Source organism: Chiloscyllium plagiosum, chromosome 28 (assembly GCF_004010195.1).
Source record: "Chiloscyllium plagiosum isolate BGI_BamShark_2017 chromosome 28, ASM401019v2, whole genome shotgun sequence".
NCBI classification, from domain to species: domain Eukaryota; kingdom Metazoa; phylum Chordata; class Chondrichthyes; order Orectolobiformes; family Hemiscylliidae; genus Chiloscyllium; species Chiloscyllium plagiosum.
Window position 1 is genome coordinate 33,030,620 of NC_057737.1, and position 22,284 is coordinate 33,052,903.

Consider the following 22,284-nt stretch of genomic DNA (forward strand, 5'->3'; position numbering starts at 1 on the left):
AGACCCCGTTGGAATCTGAGGCAAATGGACTTCACTACACGTCCAATTTTGGTATCATTTGCAAGCTTACTAATCATTCCACCTATATTCACACCAAATCATTGATTTAAATGATGAAAATCAGAGAGCCCAGCACCGATCCTTGTCACACACCTCTGGCCACAGGCATCCAGTCTGAAAAGCAACCCTCCACCACCTCATCTGTCTTCTAACTTTGAGCCAGTTCTGTATCGAAGTAGCCATTTCTCCCTGTATTCCGTGTGATCTAACCTTGCTCACCAGTCTACCAAGAGCAATCTTGTCGAACACCTTAATGAAGTCCATATATATATATATCACGTCCACTGCTCTGCCTTCATCAATCCTCCCTGTTACTTCTTCAAGAAACTCAATCAAGTTTGTGAGACACGATTTCCCACGCACAACGCCATGTTGAATGTCCTTAATCAGTCCTTGCCTTTCCAAATACATGTACATCCTATCCGTCAGGATTCCTTACCACCTTTCCTAAATAATGGCACCACATTAACCAACCTCCAGTCTTCTGCCACCTTGTTGTGGCTATCGATGGCACAAATATCTCACAAAGGGGCCCAGCAATCACTTCCCTGGCTTCTCACAGAGTTCTAGGGTACACCTGATCAGGTCCTGGGGATTTATCCACTTTTATATGTTTTAAGATATCCAGCACCTTCTCCTCTGTAAGGACATTTTTTCAGAATGTCGCTATTTATTTCCTCAAGTTCTATATCTTATATATCCTTCTCCATAGTAAACATTGATGCAAAATACTCATTTTGTATCTCCCCCATCTCCTGCGGTTCCATACATAGGCTGCCTTTTTGATCTTTAAGAGCCCTATTCTCTCCCTAGGTATCCTTTTGTCCTTAATGTATTTGTACAATTCTTCTGGATTCTACTTAACCCTATTTGCCAAAGCTATCTCATGTCCCCTTTTTGCCCTCCTGATTTCCCTCTTAAGTATACTACTGCCTTTATACTCTTCTAAGGATTCACTCGATCCCTGCTGTCTAGGCCTGACATATGCTTCCTGCTTATTCTTGACCAAAACCCCAATTTCTTTAGTCATCCAGCATTCTCTATACCTATCAGCCTTCCCTTTCACCCTAACAGAAACATGCTGTCTCTGGACTCTTGTTATCTCATTTTTGAAGGCTTCCCATTTTCCAGCCATCCCTTTACCTGTGAACATCTGCCCACAACCAACTTTTGAAAGTTCTTGCCTTATACTGTCAGAACTGGACTTCCTCCAGCTTAAAACTTTAACTTTTAGATTCAGTCTATCCTTTTCCATTACTGTTATAAATCTAGCAGAATTATGGTTGCTGGCCCCAAAATACTCCCCCACTGACATCTCAGTCACCTGCCCTGCCTTATTTCCCAGGAGCAGGTCAAGTTTTACACCTTCTCTCGTAGGTACATCCACATACTGAATCAGAAAATTTTCTTGTACGCACTTAACAAATTCCTCTCCATCTAAACCCTTAACACTATGGCAGTTCCAGCCAATGTTTGGAAAGTTAAAATCTCCTATCATAACCACGCTGTTATTCTTACAGATAACTGAGTTCTCCTTACAAATTTGCTTTTCAATTTCCCTCTGACTATTAGGGGGTCTATAATATAATCCCAATAATGTGATCATCACTTTCTTATTTTTCAGTTCCGCCCAAATAATTTCCCTGGATGTATTCCCAAGAATATCCTCCCTAAGTCCAGCCATAATTCTATCCCTTATCAAAAACACCATTCCCTCTCCTCTCTTGCCCCCTTTTCTATATTCCCTACAGCATTTGTATCCTGGAATATTAAGCTGCCAGTCCTGTCATTCACTGAGCCATGTCTCTGTAATTGCTATCATACCCCAGTTCCATGTTCCTAACCATGCCCTGAGTTCATCTGACTTCCCTGTTATGCTTCTTGCATTGAAATAAATGCGGTTTAATTTATCAATCCTACCTCATTCTCTATTTTATTCCTGCCTGCCCTAACTGTTTGACTTGCTCCATTTCCCAACTGTGCCAGTCTCAGTCTGATCACTTTCCTCACTATCTCCCTGGGTCTCACCCACCAAACCTGCCACCAAACCTCCTCCCCCTGTGCCACTCTATCCCACCACCTTACAAGTTTAAATCCTCCTGAGTAGCTCTAGCAAATCTCCCTGCCAGTATATTAGTCCCCTTCCAATTCAGGTGCAATCTGCCTTTCTTATACAGGTCTCTTCAACCTGAGAAGAGATTCCAATGATCAAAAATATGAATCCTTCTCCCATACACTGCTCTTCAGCCATACATTCATCTGCTCTATCCTCCTATTCCTACCCTCACTAGCTCGTAGCACTGGAAGTAATTCAGACATCACTTCCTTCGAGAGCTCCTTTTTAAATTCTTGCCTAACTTCCTATATTCTCTCCTCAAAATCTCGTCCTTATCTCTTCCGATGTCATTGGTTCCAATGTGTACAATGACCTTCTGCTGGTCCCTATCCCCTTTGAGAATATTTTGTCCCCTCTCCAAGATATCCTTGATCCGGACACCAAGGAGACAACACACCATTCTGATGTCTTGCTGTCAGCCACAGAATCATCTGTCTGTGTCCCTATCACAATCGTTCACCTCTAACCTAGCGTATCCCTCATTACATTAGAGCTAATCATACCAGAACCCTGGCTGCCAGTACTACATTCCCCTGAGAGTCCATCACCCACTACATTTTCCAAATAAGCATACTTGTTTGAGATGGGGATGGCCCCAGGAGACTCCTGCACTATCTTCCTCCCTCTCCTACCTTTTCTGGAGGTCCCCCATTTATCTAACTGTATCTTCGGTTTAACTCCCTCCCTGCAACTGCCAACCATCCCCTAGCTCCTGTAAATTCCCCATTGCCTCTAGCTGCCACTCTAACTGATTCATAATCATCATTAACATGGAAGCTGTCTCCCATATCTGACAGGAAGAGCACATCACTCTGCTAACGGCCATCTTTGCACCTTAACAATCTAAAGACCTTGAAAATAGTGCAGTTTTCGCTGCACTAAAATCATGCTAGTTTAGGACCTATGTTTTCATATTTTTAAAGTTTAAGCAACAGACAGATCTTAATAACTAGATATGATTTTAAAAAACTCTATTCACTATTGTAGATTTACAAAAGAAAACCAGTAAGATTTGAAAAGCCATTTAGCTGCTGTCCTGCAGTGAGCTCCAACATTCAGGTTTCTCCAAGTTCAGCTGTGTATTTTGCTGTTTGTTTATTTTTCTTAGAACAAGCTCCGATGTCCAGGCATACTTGAAAGCAGGCAGCAGCTACTGCTGGGTCAGACAGCAGAGGAGGTTTCTTTTTCTGTATGAATCACTACCCATGTGGTCACTACCTTTGTCTGTTTTCCTCCTTTTTAAAATGCTGTTGTTTTGATTTTTCTTTCCCAATTTTACAAAGCAATGCAACAATATAAAATAGTAATTACTGCTCCTAGAATTCAAGGAAATCAGTTCCAACACCTAAACTACCTCAAAAAAGGAGCAGCTCTTACGGCCACAACTTTTTTCCATTTCCTCCATCTTGGATTACCCAGAATTTCCAGGCTCCTTTACAGATTTCATGGGAAGAATGGAGAGAAATCAACAGCACAAGCTAGAACCAGTCAGATTTGATAAGAAAATTAACTGATCATCTCTGTACAGTGAGTTCTCATTGGAGCATTCACAAAAGTGACATTTCAGCAAAAAATATTTTTTGTGGAATTCTGTCTATCCTATAAAATCCAAACATAAAATTATGAGGACATTAACAATGAACTTAATTTTCCAATACCTCTTAGTAAAACAAAATGCCCCAAGATGCTTCAACAAAGTGTTGTAATGACCCACAAGGAGAGGTTGGGTTAAATGATGAAGAGCTGAATCAAAGAGGTAAGTTTGAAGGAGTGGAATAAAGGTGGGAATGAGTATGTGGGATGTAAGGAAAGTGCTGTTGCTTGGTTCAAGTGGCCATTCATGGCAGAATGATTAAAATTGGGAATACAGAAGAGGCAGAATTAAATTAGTGCAGGAAGTTTAGAAGTTTCTGCACCTGGAACATATAAGATCCTGAGTGTGTGCTGCCTGGTGAGGGAGGCTGGAACTAATGTTGCAATTTTAAAATACTAGGTCTCCCATTTCAGATAGAGATGAAGAGATCTTTTTCTCATAGAGGTTTGTAAGACCTCAGAATTCTCTCACCATCACCCACCCCCGCAAGTTTAGAAGGCTGGATCATTAAATACTTTAAAACCAGACTTATGTAGATTCTTGACGAATGAAGGGCTCACTGGGTTTAATGAGTAGGCATGAAAATACATTTTAAGCCACAACCACATCAACCATGGTCATATGGAATAGAAAAGCAAGCTCCCCTAATCCTACTCATAATTCATACTTTATTTATGTACCTGGCTGTTAAAATGGGGTGTATAATGTTCTCTGAGCTTCTTTCTCATACTTCCTGAATACCTTGGATTTCCTGATTCTACTGCGCCACCATACTCAGGTGGCTGTTCTGTTACGTATTTCTCCATATCTCTGTCTCCTTCATTAACAAGACAATGGCGAGCCCAACACTGATCCTGTTCACAGGGGATGTACGTGCCAATGAACAACTGGCATTGACAGCTACGCACACCGTATTTCTCCGGGAGCACAATCGTTTAGCGAGAGAGTTGAAGAAGCTGAACTCTCACTGGAGCGGAGAAACAACCTATCAGGAAGCGAGAAAAATCCTGGGAGCTTTTCAGCAGGTACAGAGAAAATGTCACTGGTAACGTCACGGTAATTCAAGTCACTGACTAAATTCCAAATCCCATCACAGCAAGTTGTGGGATTGAATTTAATAAATCTCGGGGGAAATCTCTGACACCACAGCAGCCGATCTGTGGGAATACCACCGTGTACAAGTTTCCCTGCAAGTCATATGCCATCCTGACTTGGAAATACATTACCATTCCTTCATAATCACTGGATCAACTTCTGTAAAGGGACTACAAATATTTTAAAACACCAGACAAAACCAAACAAGCTCGGAGTTTGGATGATATCAGTGTGCTCCAATTTGCTCTGTGGTTTGTGGATATCTTCACAGAAACCCAGCAGTAAATGCTTCTCAAAATTGCAAGTGGAAACAATTAATTGCAGCTTTGTTTGAAGGATTATTGCTATTTTTTAGAAAATGGTGATAATTTGCTTTAATATAATGTTAGCATTTTTGTATAGAATGTAGTGTTAGACCATTCCCACTCAATGTTTTCACTTTGTCTACACACATATCAGGTCCCTCACCATTGGAACAGACACGATAGATTTAGAGTCATAGAGATGTACAGCACAGAAACAGATCCTTCGGTCCAACTCGTCTATGCTGACCAAATATCCTAAACTAATCTAGTCCCATTTGTCAGCACTTGGTCCATATCCCTCTAAACCCTTCCTATTCATATTCCCATGCAGACGCCTTTTAAATGCTGTAATTGTACCAGCCTCCACCACTTCCTCGAGCAGTTCTTTATCAACTTTTACAATACAGTCAATATTTCCATCAGACTGGCGATGTTTCCCGGCATGTTCAACTTTGCACAGTTCAGTAGCATTCACTGTCTTGTTCTAAGATGTTGCATGTTCAATCAATGCTTTTCCAAAAGAATGAGCTGACTCACATTACCCTGTCTTCATTGGCTATCTCCAATATTGCACCAATGCAAAGTATAGGAACCATGATGCCCTTCTTTCCTGCCTTTTGCTATGAAATCAACTTCTTTTGACTAGTAGAGAATTATACATCTTTATCCAAATATTTGAGCTTGGTAGGAGTCAGGGTGGGGGCATAATGGGCAATACTAGAATTTTCTTTCAGTGGATACTGACCTGGAAATGTTTTTGATTGACTCAACTTTGGTGTTCGATAAAAGTTTGGATAATGTTGCATATCATTGAAGGTGGCATCATAGAGGTACAAGGTGGGTTCAGGGCAGCTCTCGTTATGGGTATATTCTGGACCAACCCCCGGAAATGAATTCTTGACTCACATTTAACCAAATGAAGCAGGTAGGTTGACCATTTTGTTGATTTGGATGTCATCACATTATGAAACATATTCAGCTCGGTCAGTGAGTGCTCGAAAATGAACACCTTCCCTCATATTGGCTGTAGTATTACAAAGAGTGAGAAATTTAAAATATCAGGCACAGGACAGTTCATCACCAGGATGTGACCGATAGTGCGGAATACAGGACTATATAAAATCAGCATGCACGTTGACTTTGCTGCAACGTGATCTCGGGTCAGACAGCAGGATGTCCATGTTCTGGGGTCAGACAGAGTTGACCGTGTTCTGGGGTCAGACAGAATTGTCTGTGTTCTGGGGTCAGGTAGAGTTGCCCATGTTCTGGGGTCAGACAGAATTGTCTGTGCTCTGGGGTCAGACAGAGTTGTTGTGTTCTAGAGTCAGACAGTGTTATCCATGTTCTGGGGTCAGACAGAGTTGTCATGTTCTGGAGTCAAACAGTGTCATCCATGTTCTGCAGTCAGACAGCAGGATGTCTGTCTGCTGTGGTCAGACAGAATTGTCTGTCTGATGTGGTCAAAGTTGTCCATGCTCTGGGGTCAGACAGAATTGTCTGTGTTCTGGGGTGAGACAGAGTTGTCACGTTCTGGAGTCAGACCGTGTTATCCATGTTCTGGAGTCACACAGAGTTGACGTGTTCTGGAGTCAGACAGTGTTATCCATGTTCTGGGGTCAGACAGAGTTGTCATGTTCTGGAGTCAGACAGTGTTATCCATGTTCTGGAGTCAGACAGAGTTGTCGTGTTCTGGAGTCAGACAGTGTTATCCATGTTCTGGAGTCAGACAGAGTTGTCATGTTCTGGAGTCAGACAGTGTTATCTATGTTCTGGGGTCAGACAGAATTGTCTGTGCTCTGGGGTCAGACAGAGTTGTCGTGTTCTGGAGTCAGACAGTGTTATCCATGTTCTGGGGTCAGACAGAGTTGTCATGTTCTGGAGTCAGACAGTGTTATCCATGTTCTGGGGTCAGACAGAGTTGTCCGCGTTCTGGGTTCAGACAGTGGGCTGCCTTTGTTCAGTTAAAGGCTGAACTTAACAATTTCAGCTCCTATACCTGATTGTTACTTCCTGAAGCCTCACTACACACCCAGGTCTTAGGGTAAAGGACAATCTGCTCTCACTGTCACTCCCAAACCTCAACAATGGCAGAAGCTTTCTGTGTAGACTGAGGAAAGCCCACCTCCCACCCCCACTATCCTCACTACATTCTACACAGGGTTCATTGAGAGTATCTTGAGCTGCTGATTCACTGCCTGGTTCGGGAGTTGCACCATCTCAGATCATAAAACCCTACAACAATAGTGAGGACAGCCGAGAAGACCATCAGGGTCTCTCTCCCCTCCATTACAGACAATTACACCACATGCTGCATCCAAAAGGCTAAGAGCATTGTGGAAGACCCCACACACACTTCACTCAACCTGTTCTCCCTCCTGCCATCTGGCAGAAGGTACTGGAACATTTGGTTTCTCACGGTGCAACAGTTTCTCCCCTCCAAGCCATCAGGCTCCTTAACACAGTATGATCGGACTCTTTTCCAGCTGAAATTCCTTGCATGACTTCAAATTGCTGCTAGAACAATGTCTATCAATTATTATTCTTCTATTACACTGTAACTTGCATGTTTTGCACTTCTTAAGGACTTTATACTGCCCTTTGTATTTGTGCTGTCTATGTAGCACCCTCGATCCTGGAGGAACACTATCTAGTTTTTAACTGTATCATTTGTAGACGGTAGAAGTGACAAATAACATAGCTACTCTACTCTAACTTAATTCTTCTGTCTGTGCAAGAGCTGTAACCAATAACATCCAGCAAAAAAAAAATCATTTTCAAGCCCAACACTTACTCATCTCTTTTGAAGTGATTATTTTTAGGTTTCATCAAGCTGATTATTTTTCATTTTCTACAGATAATAACCTATAGAGACTTTGCTCCCCTGGTAATCGGAGACGAGGCAACAATGAAATATCTCTCATCTTATGAAGGCTATGATGAATCTATCGATCCTGGTATTGCCAATGTTGTCTCCACAGCAGCTTTCCGATTTGGACATCTCATGATTAACCCAAAGCTATTCCGTCTTGATGAAAACTACCAGGAACACCCACAATTCAAAAGCCTTGACCTGCACCAGGCTTTCTTCACTCCCTGGAGACTGATCAAGGAAGGTAGGTAACAATCTTTAATATGATGGCAGCAATCTCATCCTAAGAGATTGCAGTGAGACTGAAAGCAGCTTTCCACTGCAGTAATGGGCAAATAGTCTCATGATTACACTATAACTAGGTTCTAGCTGTAAATGAGAGTGAGACATTATATCAAGCTTAATATTTAATTACCTCTGGTCCCAGTTGTAAAAGTTATTTTAACCTATATAGAGTTTAGTTCCAGGCAAGGAAGTATTTTTTGAAGTCTAATTACTGTTATGATGTAGATAATACAGCAGGCAGTATGCATGCTGCAGCAAACTCTCACCAACAATGTGATACTGATAAGTTGAACTATTTTTGTAATTTGATTTGATTTATTATTGCCACATGTACCTAACTGTAGTGAAAGGTTTTGTTTTGCATGCAGTGCAGGCAGATCATTCCATTCAAAGTGAATAATGGTAATAGAACAGTGTGAGAAGTACAATGTTACAGCTGCAGAGAAAGAAGATCCACCCTAAAGTTAAAATTTGCAAGATTCATTTAGAATCAAGATACAGGATAGCATTTTGCAGGAGGTAGGGTGGGAAGAGGTGTAATCCAGGTAGCTGTGGGAGTCGGTGGGTTTGTAAAAAATGTCAGTGTCAAGTCAGTTGTCATTGATGCAGATGGAGAGGTCCAGGAAGGGGAGGGAGGTGTCAGAGATGGTCCAGGTGAATTTAAGGTCATGGTGGAATGTGTTGGTGAAGTTGATGAACTGTTCAATGTCCTCACGGGAGCACGAGGTGGCGCCGATGCAGTCATCAATGTAGCGGAGGAAGAGGTGGGGGGTAGTGCCGGTGTAACTACGGAAGATGGACTGTTCTACGTAGCCAACAAAGAGACAGGCATAGCTGGGGCCCATATGGGTGCCCATGGCTACCCCTTTGGTCTGGAGGAAGTGGAAAGATTTGAAGGAGAAATTGTTAAGGATGAGGACCAGTTCAGCCAAACGAATGAGTGTCAGTGGAAGGGTATCGGTGGGGACGTCGGGAGAGGAAGACACAGATGAAGGTGAGTGCAGGGAGGAAATTGGAAACAAAATTGATTTATTTTTCAAATTCCGGAAGAGAAAGAGAGAAGCAGCACCAATGATGTTGTTGATATACCAGAGAAAGAGGTTCACTTAATCTAATCTGCTGTATTCACTGCTCACAATGCCGTCTCCTCTACATTGGGGAAACGAAGTGTAAACTGAGCGACTCCTTTGCAGAACACCTATGTTCTATCCTCAAAAATGACTGAGCTTTTTCGGACTTTCCATTTCAACACACCGTCGTGTTCCCTGGCTAATTTTCCGCTTAGGGATTCTGCAGCCTCTGGACTCCATATCAAATTCAATAACTTTAGGGTCTGAGCACCATCTCCTTAACCCAACCCATACATACCAGGCCCTTTCATCACAAGGATTGCTACCACAAACAACTCATTGTCAGCCATTAACAGTCCACAGTAGCAGCTCTTGATTCTCCCAGGCCGACCTTTACCCATTCCTCTGTCTGTCCAACTATGTTTCTATCAGGGCTCCAACTCCACCTATCATTTATTCTTTCCCCCTCCAACTCCTACCCCTTCTTTACCATAAATGCCAACCTTTTTTATGGGTGGCACGGTGGCACGGTGGTTAGCACTGCTGCCTCACAGCGCCAGAGACCCGGGTTCAATTCCCGCCTCAGGCAACTGACTGTGTGGAGTTTGCACATTCTCCCCGTGTCTGCGTGGGTTTCCTCCGGGTGCTCCGGTTTCCTCCCACAGTCCAAAGATGTGCAGGGTCAGGTGAATTAGCCATGCTAAATTGCCCGTAGTGTTAGGTAAGGGGTAAATGTACGGGCATGGGTGGGTTACGCTTCGGCGGGTCGGTGTGGACTTGTTGGGCCGAAGGGCCTGTTTCCACACTGTAATGTAATCTAAACAAAATCTAAACAAATCTAAACAAAATCTTTTCTGAGCTGTCATCAGTTCTGAGGAACATTAACTCTGATTAACTCCACAGATGCTGTTAGACCTGGAGAGTTTCTCCAGCAATTTTTGATTTTCTTTTTGATTTTCAGAATCCATAGTTCTTTGTTTTTTTTTGTGTCAGTGTTGGTTTAGGGACTTCAGCCTGAAGGGTAAAAGAACTCATTATGGGTATAGTTTCAATGGTGCTTTTATTGGGTAATAGTCATTGTCACAGATATTCCTGTTTTGCTCAGTTGGAGATATTTAATGTGCAGCATCATTCACTGTACCACCAGCTGCATGTCAGACAGTATGTTGTCAAACTGGGAGATGGATGAAGGAGTCTTGTTTTGTGTATGTGTCTGTGTGTATTAGGTGGAGTCGATCCCCTCATGCGAGGGTTGTTGGGCAGACCAGCCAAACTACAGAGACAGGACAAGATGTTACCAGACGAATTGCGGGAGAAACTGTTTGAACTGACCACTCATTTAGGAATGGACCTGGGTTCCCTGAATATGCAGCGTTCCCGGGATCATGGACTCCCAGGTAAGTAGAAAGCAAACACTGGGTAGAGTTTGACTCTGAAAAGCAAATTTGTAAAAATGTGAGTTAATACAATAATTTCAATGTCTGGAGCCACATTATCAAGAGGCCAGCAGGAACATATTGGTTATACTCACTGAGAAAAACTGATTTCACTCAGCGCTGATTGGAAATGATATGGAAAGGCTGATGAAAGGCTGAAGTCCAGTGCTGGGTAGTAGAGAGTAGGTATTGGGTGAGGAACTGAGAAACAATCTATGGGATCATCTTAAAATCATCAGAGACTGTGGAAAATGGGATCAGAATCACACCTCTGGGTATCTCAGCTGCTATTATATGTCACATGATTGAAAGGGCACATCAGCTCCTCTCTGAAATGCCAGAGAGCATTTACAAGGGAAAGTGGGCTTTAGCAAGGAGTACATGAAGGAAAACTACCAAAACCTAGCAAGGGAGTTTCCACTTTTAGGTTCTGTGTTGTTCATGACATACTTTAGCTGACTTTGCAAGAAGGCAAGAGACATTTCTTGAGTTCATCATTTGAAATCTGTATTTTGGAAATGGAGTGACCTCTGATGAGTGCCACTAATGAATCAGTGAAGGCATAATAACTACATTTGGCCCAAGAAGAATCTCAAACTCAAAGTTGTTAATTCCTACCTCAGGATAGAAATAGTGATTGACTTTGCCCACATTTCATGTGTTGGCAGCCATCTTGTGAAGTTACTGTATAGTTAACTTGTGATCTGACATGGCAAGGTTCCAATTGTATGTTCATGTGGGTGACCTGCAGTTTTCACCTGCCACCCATAGATTTCTCCAGTCTCATGTTTCATTTTCAGTTTCCCTTCCTGCAGCCCCAGTGACTTTACTGTCGCCCCCTCATTTTGGTTAAGCCCCTTTATTTCATTGCCTGTGTGCCCATTTTACTATCTGAATCTATGATTTTTGGAAATTTTCAAGCCTTTGTTGGTGCCATCCCCTCCCAAAGTGGAGGTCAGCATTATGTGAATGTCTCTATTGATGGCTCCTGGTGCCCTTTTACTCAGTATAAAATGTCATCTTACGATCTGAAATTGCTCCCTATAAGTGTCTATTCCCTCATCAACCCAGTATAATGAATCCTATTCCAGACTAGAGCTGTTCGCTTTCCCCACGGCTCATTGGACTACACCCCATAAGCTCCTGCCCACTATGGACCCAACCACTAGGGTTGACTGTGGCCTACCTCTTGGACAGACTTAACAGAAAAGGCCCAACTGACTACTGCCCACCTACAGACACTGTCTCAATAGCAGCTCCGCCTACCTAAATCCCAGATTGGTTGCACTTGACCTTCAGAATTTAAAAAAAAATGAATTCATTTAAATTCTGGCTAAGCCAGCAGTTATGAGCCCATTGCTGTGGGCCTGAAGTCACATGCAGGCGAGACCAAATAAGAATGGGTGTTTCCTTCTGTAAAGGATATTAGTGAATGGGTATTAGGAGACATTAAGGATGCAGATGCTGGAGAAGTCAGAGTTGATAAAGTGTAGCGCTGGAAAAAAGCACAGCAGGTCAGGCAGCATCTGAGGAGCAAGAGAGTTAATGTTTCTGGCTTAACCCTTCATGACTTCATCCAATAATCCACAAAGTATTTGTGATCATCATTAGATACTTAATTCCGGAGCCTGATTGAATTCCTCCATCTGCCAAGGCTGGGATTTGAATACAGGTCCCCAGAATATCACCTGGCTCTCTGGATTAAAGTCTAGCAATAATCCCATCGCCTCCCCTATAAGGACACAGATCCCTCGATTCACTAAAGACCAAGCACCTGACTGATTGATTGTGGTCAGGTTCCTGTAGTCAGGTGAGCCTCTTGTCTGTGGCAGTAGCCTCTGACTGATGCAATCTCCCTTCACCCCACCAAGGACTTTTTCCCTTTGTCTTTCACACATCAACATTTACTTGAAGTGTGCTTGCTGTGTCAGTTGCTCTGAGATTGCTGTAGCACGGTATTGTACAGATATACAGCCATCCCCTACCTGTCTGAAACATAAATGTTCAGTGTTCTCTTTCATCACAAGCTATTGGCCTTTCCACCAACATTGAAAAAGAACAAGCTAAACAGCAATGATTGCCAATCTGTAACTGAATGCTCAGGTCCTCATGCACTAGAATATCAATGCAAGCTACAGAGTCCAGCATAACAGCTGTCACTGGAAAGCTGTAAAAAAATACTGAGGGAATGTTGGAGAAAACCAGCAAGTCTGGCATTTTCTGTGGAAGCCTCTATTTCTCTTTCCAGAGAGGCTGGAAACCTGAAACTAAGCATTACAGTCAATTTGCTCTAAGAAAGTAATGTCACCCACGTAGAGACTGAATACATTCAAGTGCTAAAGTCAGGATGTACTAAGAAAGAAAATTAATGCGAGTGTCCATGTCACTGCTTAAGCATTCTGCACAGAAGCATGTGACGTGTGGCTGTCTCTGTGTGCCAAGAGACCTGACAGAAGCATGAGTATTATAGGTGTTGAGGGCTTCTAATGGCTTCTGAGTTGCTCCGAGAGTGGGCAAGGGGATGTGGTGAGGATGGCAGTTTGCTGATGCCCACTTGCTCAGATGAAAGATCAGGGAGCAAGATGCCCATGGACCATACAGGGACATGGTGAAGAAGAGGTTGTGACCTAATGGATAGTATGAGTATTCAGTGAGCTGCAGCTACCATCTATCGCTCTCTTTTAGGTGTTGGGTTTTTAAACCATCTAGTTTGTCTCTGGAGAAGGGGAGAATTGGAAGTGCAATACAGTGAGTTTGGTATGGCTGAGGAAAGAAATGGCTGAAGAAATGAATAATTACTTTGCATCATTCTTTACAGTAGAAGACATGAGTAACATCCCAAAAATTCAAGAGAGTTAGGGAGAAGAGATAAGTATGGTGGCCGTCACCAAGGAGAAGGTGTTAGAAAAACTGGAAGATCTGAAAGTGGATACATCACCTGGACCTGATGGGCTATACCCCAGAGTTCTGAAGGGGAAAGCTGAAGAGATAGTGGGGGAGGTTTAGATGTGAGCTTTCAGAGATCATTGGAGTCACAGAGGGTCCCAGAGGACTGGAAAATCGCTAATGTAACCCCTCCATTAATTAAGAAGGGAGCAAGGTAAAAGACTGGAAATCATAGGTCGATTAGCCTGACCTCAGTTGTTGGTAAGAGTTTGGAGTTTGTTGTGAAGGATGAGATTTCTGAATACTTGGAAGTGCATGCAAAATAGGACAAAGTCAGCATGGTTTCGTCAAGGGGAGGTCATGCCTGACAAATCTACTAGAGTTCTTGGAAGAGGTAATGAGGAGGTTAAACCAAGAACAGCTAATGGACGTTATCTATCTGGACTTTCAGAAGACCTTTGATAAAGTGCCATACAAGACAAGGGCCCCTGGTGTTAGAGGCAAGATGCTAGCATGGATAGAAGCATGGCTATCTGGCAGAAAGCAGAGAGTGGGGATAAAAAGGTCCTTTTCAGGATGGAAGCCAGTGACTAGTGGTGTTTCACATGGCTCGGTGTTAGGACCACAACTTTTCACTTTATACATTAACGATTTAGATGAAGGAACTGAGGGCATTCTGGCTAAGTTTGCAGAGGGTACAAAGGTAGGTGGAGGGCAGGTAGTATTGAGGAGGCATGAAAGCTGCAGAAGGATTTAGACAAGTTAGGAGAGTGAGCAAATAAGTGGCAGATGGAATACACTGTGGGAAAGTGTGAGGCCATGCACTTTGGTCGGACGAATAGAGGCATGGAGTATTTTCTAAATGGGGAGAAAATTCAGAAATTGGAAGTGCAAAGGGAGTCCTAGTTCAGGTTTCTCTTAAGGTAAACTTGCAGGTTGAGTTGGTAGTTAGGAAGGCAAATACAACATTGTCATTCATCTCGAGAGGACTAGAATAGAAAAGCAGAAGTACTTTTGAGGCTTTATAAGGCTCTAGTCAGACCACATTTGGAGTATTGTGTGCAACTTTGGGCCCCATATCTCGGGTAAGGTGTATTGGCCCTGGAGAAGATTCAGAGGAGGTTCATGAGAATGATCCAAGGAATGAAAGGCTTAACATATGAGGAACCTTTGAGGACTCTGGGACTATACTTGATAGTGTTTAGAAGGATGAGGAGGGATCTGATTGAAATTTACAGAATACTGAATGGCCTGGACAAAATGGACATTGGAAATATGTTTCCATTTGTAGGAGACATGAGGACGCACAGGCACAGCCTTAGAGTAAAGGGAAGATCTTTTAGAACAGAAATAAGGAGACATTTCTTCAGCCAGAGAGCGGTGAATCTGCGGAATTCATTGCCACAGAAGGCTGTAGAGACTAGATCATTGAGTGTATTTAAAACAGATATAGATAAGTTCTTAATTGCCAAGGGGATCAAAGGTTACGGAGAGAAAGTGGGAAAATGGGGTTGGAAAAACTTATCAGCCATGATTGAACGGTGGAGCAGACTCAATGGGCCAAGTGGCCTAATTTCTGCTCCTATAGTCTTCTGGTCTTAAATGAGATGCCACTGCATGGAAATAGGCTAGTCATTTTTGAAGGACAAGATTCTGAAGTCATCATTTAAGGTTTGAGGGAAATCAAGCCAGATTTTCTCAATATTAAAATCCGACCAATTTATTCTTGCCTTATTTAGTTACTTCACTCCCCACCAGAGAGGAAAATATATGTCTGTATCACTGTATCATTCTATGAACCTTCATTCATTTAGCTTCAGAAAGTCTTTATCAGAGACCTAACAGCTGATCTCTCGCCAAACATTTTAACCTCAGCATTTATGTAGCAATAAAATAAAATTTATTGCACTTTTTCCAATGTAACATATAGTAGACAGATATATTTTATAGTAGGCAGATCTGTCATATACATAACAGATATATTTTATGTTTCACACTCTCTGAACTTCACAGGTTACAATGCTTGGCGGAGATTCTGTGGCCTTTCAGCACCCAGAAATCAGGGTCAGCTCTCTAAGGTCCTCTGCAATACTGCTTTAGCAAAGAAACTCATCGACTTGTATGGAACTCCAGAAAATATCGACGTGTGGTTAGGGGCAATCTCCGAACCCTTCGTAAAAGGTGGCAGAGTAGGCCCTTTGTTGGCTTGTTTAATAGGACAACAATTCAAGAATCTGAGAGATGGAGACAGGTAAGGAACAAAAAAAGTTACAAATTTTGAGATTCATTGATTTGGGGCCTCATAGTTGTGGGCTTTTGTGACACAATGGTAGTATCCCTACCTCTGAGCCTGAAGGCATGGGTTCAAGTGCCATCTGCTTCAGAGATATCTCATAACATTTAGAAACAGTGTGAAATGCCTTCATAGTACCAATGGTGAAAGATGGGGATGTTTGGTTTGGTTATGGCAATTGGTCAGCAGCAAACCTACAGTCCCCATGCTACAGTTAATGCCTTCCAATCCCAGTTATTCTGCCCCAGAGGCTTTCCAAGCTCAGTGCAAGAGCTCCTCAGATTCAGGAACAAGCCTCTATATTAGGTGCTAATCCAGACCCTATGATGCATTGAGGACCTCGCTTGAATTTCCAGAGTGTATTTTGCTCTGTGCACACTCCACCCAGTCAGACCAAGTTGAGAAGCAGGATGGATAAGTTCCAAATTACATTTCTGGTGCTCAGTGGGAACATGGAGTGAGCAGCTCCCCCTTAAAATTAACCACCTACTGCCCAGCTCACCATTCTCATCGGCTATTATTGGTCTGGGCCTGTCCAAATTTCATGGGACATCTAGTTTGTGTATGCATGGTAATCAGCTTTAGTACATGGCTTAGCCATCCTACCATCAGCAATGCCAATTGAGCCATTCCTTGCAAGTTCAGAGTTAACATCTAGTCCATTTAGTCACAACATGCAGTTATATTCACACAGCACGGAAAATGACCCTTTGGTCCAACTCGTTCATGTCGATCAGGTTTCCCAAACTGTAATGGTCCAATTTGCCTGCGTTTGGTCCATATCCCTTTAAGCCTGTTCAAATGTCTTTTAAATATTGTAAGTGTACCGGCATCTACACGTCCTCTGCCATCTCGTTCCATATATGAACCACCCTTTGTGTGAAAAAGTTACCCCTCAGCTCCCTTTTAAATCTTACTCTTCTCACCTTAAACTTATGCCCCATAGTTCGGAACCACCACTGCCCCCACCCCACCCCTACCGGGAAAAGGTATTTGCGATTCAGCTTATCTATTCCCCTTATGATCTTATAAACCTCTATCAGGTCACCCCTCAATCTCCCAAACCCCAGGGAATAAGTCCCAGCCTATCCAGCCTCTCCTTATACCTCAGACTTTCCAGTCCTGGTAACATCCTTGTACATCGTTTCTGCATCCTTTCCAATTTAATAATATTCTTCCTGTAGCAAGTCAACCAGAATTGCGCACAATATTCCAAAAGTGGCCTCACCATTGTCCTGTACAGCCACAACATGACAGCCCAAGTCCTGTACTCAATACTCTGACCAATGGAGGTCAGCGTGCCAAACACCTTCTTCACCATCCTGTTTATCCTTGACACCATTTTTAAGGAACTATGTACCTCTGTTCGACAACACTACTCGGGGCCCTACTATTAACAGTACGAGACCTGCTCTTGTTCGTCTTACCAAAATACAATACCACACATTTATTTCAATTACACTGCATCTGCCATTCCTCAGCCTTTGGCCCAGTGGTTAGCACAGCTGCCTCAGTGCCAAGGACTTAGGTTCAATTTCACCCTTGGGAGACTATCTATATAGAGTTTGCACATTCTCCCCGTCTCTGCATGGGTTTCCTTTGGGTGCTCCCATTTCATCCCACACTCCAAAGATGTGCAGGTTATGTGTATTGGCCATACTGAATTTCCCATAATGTCCAGAGATGTGCAGGCTAGGTGGATTAGCTATATGAAATGCAAGGTTATAGGGTAGGGGTGTGGGCTGGGTGGGATGGTCTTCGGAAGTTCAATGTGGACTCAATAGGCTGAATGGCTTGCTTCCACACTGTAGGGATTCTATTCTACGATCAAGATTCTGTTGTAGACTTAGATAACCTTCTTTACTGTCCACTATACCACCAATTTTGGTGTCATCCACAATCTTACTAACCGTGCTTCCTATATTCCCATTGAAATCATTTACATAAATGACAAACAATAGTGGATCCAGCACTATTTGCTGTGGGACATTACTGGTTGCTGGCCTCCAGTCTGAAAAATAATCCTCCACCATCAGCATTGTTTTGATCTAAAACATTACAGTTTAAAGAATGGTCAAGACAAAAAGTGACAAGTGTGTTTTCTGCATCTTACAGTGAATACAATTGCTTATATTAAATCTTCAGACTAAGAAACAATTCAGGAAATCCAAATCCCTCTCCCTCATCATAATCTTACATGGGATCAATGAACATCCGTTAACACTCCCAGCCTTCTCAGCAGCTCATTCAGTCAGGAATGTCTGGACACTGTTTTAATCAACAAGTTGTCTCTGATCTGAAAATTCCAGAGACTTAACAATAAATGATCTCCCTTTGTTTTTCAGATTCTGGTGGGAAAATGATGAAACATTTCCTGCCCACCAGCGTCAGGCTCTTAAAGACATCTCCTTGTCCAGGATAATCTGTGATAACACAGGGATTCAGTTCCTTCCTCAGAATGCCTTTAAATTCCGTCCATTCCCAATTGGATATGTAAACTGCAGTGAGATCCCACAGGTCGACCTGAGTGCATGGAAGGAAGATTTAGAAGGTATGGGGTGATAGGACTGGGCCAGCCTTCATTATGGTATTAAGCTGGTATTATGGTTCAGTTATTTTTGTCTATAATGCTGATCAAATGTGCTGGTGTAATACATGAGCAAAGGAAAGCTCAGAGATGAGACTGTGAACAGTCACTGAGGTTAAGAACGATAACATTAGAAGCAGGAAGTGTAGAGCTAACTATTAGATCAGCTCATTTATTCACCTCCTTGACCTGCCACTAAAATCACTGTCATCATCGAATTGCATATACCTTGAATCAACTCCCATAATTGATCAATTCCTCCTCTCCCCAGAACCAGCTAATTATTTCCTGAACCCATTTATGCCATCTACACTTCTCTGATAATGTATTTGCTGCTTTTGGCTTATCTCCATTCTTATTTAATCCCTTCAATCACTGTCAGTTTACTGCCTCACCAAAGCAAATGTGAAAGTGCAGCATTCATCCAAAACTGCACTGGAGTGCAAGTCTGAATTTTTGACTTCGCCCACATTTTTCTAAAACATTGAGAGTGACATGAACTGGACTAGAGTCCAGTGGTATCCAGTGTCAAGGTATAGTTTCTGCAAGTTAGCTTCAGGATAGATAGTCATGTTGAGTAGTCATTCTGTGGACAGTTGGTAAGTTGTGTTTGCCAATTTTCCTGGTGATGAATGAAAGAAATATTGGTTCGCACCGTCCTTCTATGGATGCAAAGTGGACTTTTTTTTTCATTATAAACAGGATGTTTCTTTGAAAGCTGAGTCAGTGGGTGAATCATGTGGAGAATGTAACTGATCATTACTGAGAAGATGGAATATACAAATCAATCAATGTCCTGATCATTTGTTACTTTCAGGGGTCAAGAGGAAATTCCTCTCAGTTTCTCCATGTGCTTAGTTGGGAATCGGGGATTGGATAAATATGTGCTTGCTTGATATCGAAACAAATCCTCCTTGCAAGTGTGCTTGACTGAAAGGGTGTTTATCATTTCACATTTACTTCTGTTTTCATATGTGGCAAACACTGTGAGGTGGAAATTGTTTCCACATTCTACATCATCCACTCCACGGTGAATCTTCATTTATCTTTCTTTACTAACTTGCCTGTTTAGCTTCTAGCAACCTAAACATTGTTTTGTGATGTGCGTGATGCTTCAAATATTCTCCATGCCTCTCAGCTTTCTTTCTCCTAATTAATATCGGTTTGTTCCATCTACAGTGACTCCTTGTGGCTCAGTTCCTCTTGTTGATCACGGCCACTTCTCCATCTGTAAATCTTCAGTCAGGTATGGCTGTAAGTCCGGATATGAACTGATGGGGGGAGACACGATAACCTGTCTGAGTAATGGACAGTGGAACCGAGAACCACCTGGCTGCATAAATGCACACGGAATCCAGTGCATCGTGACTGCCAATGGTTGGCATTGAGTCCAAAAGATTAAAAATAAAAACAAAAAACAGAAATTGCCACTGCCATCATCAGAGTGCTAATCTGTGATGAGGTCACCTCTCAAATCATCGTCCCCCTTCCTTCACCGACCCCACCATACACATTCCATTGTCTCTTATTGATCTTCTCTTTCTGGAAATGTTAGCACTAGCTTGAAGCTTAGATGTTACAGTTTAAAATCAGAACATGCTGAAAAAATTCAGCAGGTCTGGCAGCATCTGTGAAGGCAGAAATAGGCTTAAAATTATGAATCCAATATGACTGTAATTCAAACAATCAGTTCTGGAAAAGAGTCATATTGCACTCAAAACATTACATCTGTTTCTGTCTCCACAAGATATTGCCAGACCAACTGACTTCTCCAGTACTTGTTTTTATTTCTGACCTCTTGTATCTGCAATAATTTGCACTTTTAAGATAAAAGCGCTGATCCACCCTCGGAATTCTTTCAGAACTCAATCAGTCAAGACCACATAAAGTTCAAAATCCCACTGGACCAATAGCATTGAAAGGACATAAATGTGGCACTGAACCAAAAATGCCTACCTGGACATGCTTTAAACCGGTGCTATAATTTCAAAAGAACCAGATAAAATCAAACTTTAGTTTAACAAACTAAAACAAGGAAAGCCAATTCATTGCAGCCAGAGAGATTATAAATATGGAAAAGGAATGTTCAGTTGTCAGATATCTGGGGTGTATCAATTTTTGAATAAGCAGAAATGTAATTGAGTTCTTAAAGACACAAGATCCACAAGACCGTGTAACCATAAGGAGCAGAATTAGACTTCTTAGCCCATCAAGTCTACTCTACTATTCAACCAAAGCTGATCTGTTTCTCAACACCATTCTCCTGCCTTCTCCCTGTAACCCTTGATCCCCTTATCAATCAAGAAACTATCTATCTCTGTCATAAAAACATTGAATGACTTGAACCCCACAGCCCTCTGTGGCAATGAGCTCCAGAGATTCACCATCCTTTGGCTGAAGAAATTCCTCCTCAGCTCAGTTTGAAAAGATCTCCTTTCACTCTGAGGCTGTGCCCTCAGGTCCATGTCTCTCCTTCCAGTGGAAAGATCTTCTCCACTTCCACTGTATCCAAACCTCTCAGTATTCTGTACATTTTATTGAGAACCCACCTCAACCTTCTAAATTCCATTGAGTATAGACCTAGAGTCTTCAGCCATTCCTCATATGACAAGTCCTTCACCCTAAGATCATTCCTGTGAATCTCCTCTGAACCCCCTTCAAACTATTGCTGGATATCTTTAGTAACCTGAGCTCAGAAACCTAGGCACCACCTGTAACTGAGATATATTTTCACAGATGAATATAAAACAATTTCTTAATCACACAGCAAACATGATTTCCTCAATTCATTTTCTGAATATTTTGAATTTTGGTTTGTTTTATTACACACACACACACACACACCCCCCACCAAAAAAAAATCTGGCCCATTGAGAGAATGTTAAAGGAATAATTGACTGTAGCATTTCAATGCATTGGTAGAAATTCCAACATTTTCTTTGCTTCTTTGTCAATTTCAGTACATGAATTAGAAGTGAGACTGTTCATCATGATTCTCAATCGATAGCCCCTTCAACTAACTGAGTTCCATTCACTATATATTTATTTTTAACAGTTGTGGAAACTTTAGTCCTACTTAAAGTTCATGTACCATTCACGTACCATTCACCTCCCTGTTTAACTCATCAATTCTCTGTCAATGTTCTGCTACATTGTCAGTCTCAGCAACTCCTGAAATGCATTGAAATGTTTAACTTGTGCTCATTAATTCTCACCTGGGCCAAACTATAGACATTGCAAACTGATTGGCCCACCTTTAGGCGTCAGATTTTGAAAAAAATATTCAATGTGAACTTACGATAACATAATGTAACAGACAAGTTAATAGGACAGTAAATCTCCCATGTACATAAACACATGACTAACAACCATTTAGAGGAATATCTACATTTTCTGTGCTGTCAATACCATCAATACTGTCAATTACAAATTATACTGTGATAAACAATTTGAAGAAAATAAGGTTTTTTACTGCTTTGTTGCGAGCACCCGAGCTACAAATCTTCTTACAAACTTTGTTGTAGTTAATGCTTGCTATTGTATTGTCAGAATATCTCGATCATCGAGAGACTCTTCCATGAAATTCATTATTGAATATTCATATAAGGACACAATGTTGGGTCATTGTGTCTGCTAAAGGCTGACTCTGCAAATTCAAATTCAGTGCTGTTAGTAACTGAATATTGGG

At 42.0% G+C, this 22,284-nt stretch overlaps 1 protein-coding gene across 2 annotated transcripts in view; it reads left to right on the forward strand.

The window, feature by feature from the left end:
- Positions 1-20,760, forward strand: part of LOC122564098 (eosinophil peroxidase-like) — a 49,887-nt gene extending 29,127 nt beyond the window's left edge. For both annotated transcript variants that reach the window (XM_043718659.1, XM_043718660.1), the window contains exons 9-14: positions 4,635-4,795; positions 8,025-8,283; positions 10,621-10,791; positions 15,730-15,967; positions 18,355-18,560; positions 19,776-20,760. In XM_043718659.1, coding sequence (XP_043574594.1) covers positions 4,635-4,795; positions 8,025-8,283; positions 10,621-10,791; positions 15,730-15,967; positions 18,355-18,560; positions 19,776-19,984 — 1,244 coding nt within the window. In that variant the 3' untranslated portion in view covers positions 19,985-20,760. The remainder of the gene's footprint in view (positions 1-4,634; positions 4,796-8,024; positions 8,284-10,620; positions 10,792-15,729; positions 15,968-18,354; positions 18,561-19,775) is intronic.
- The last annotated feature ends 1,524 nt before the right edge of the window (positions 20,761-22,284 follow it).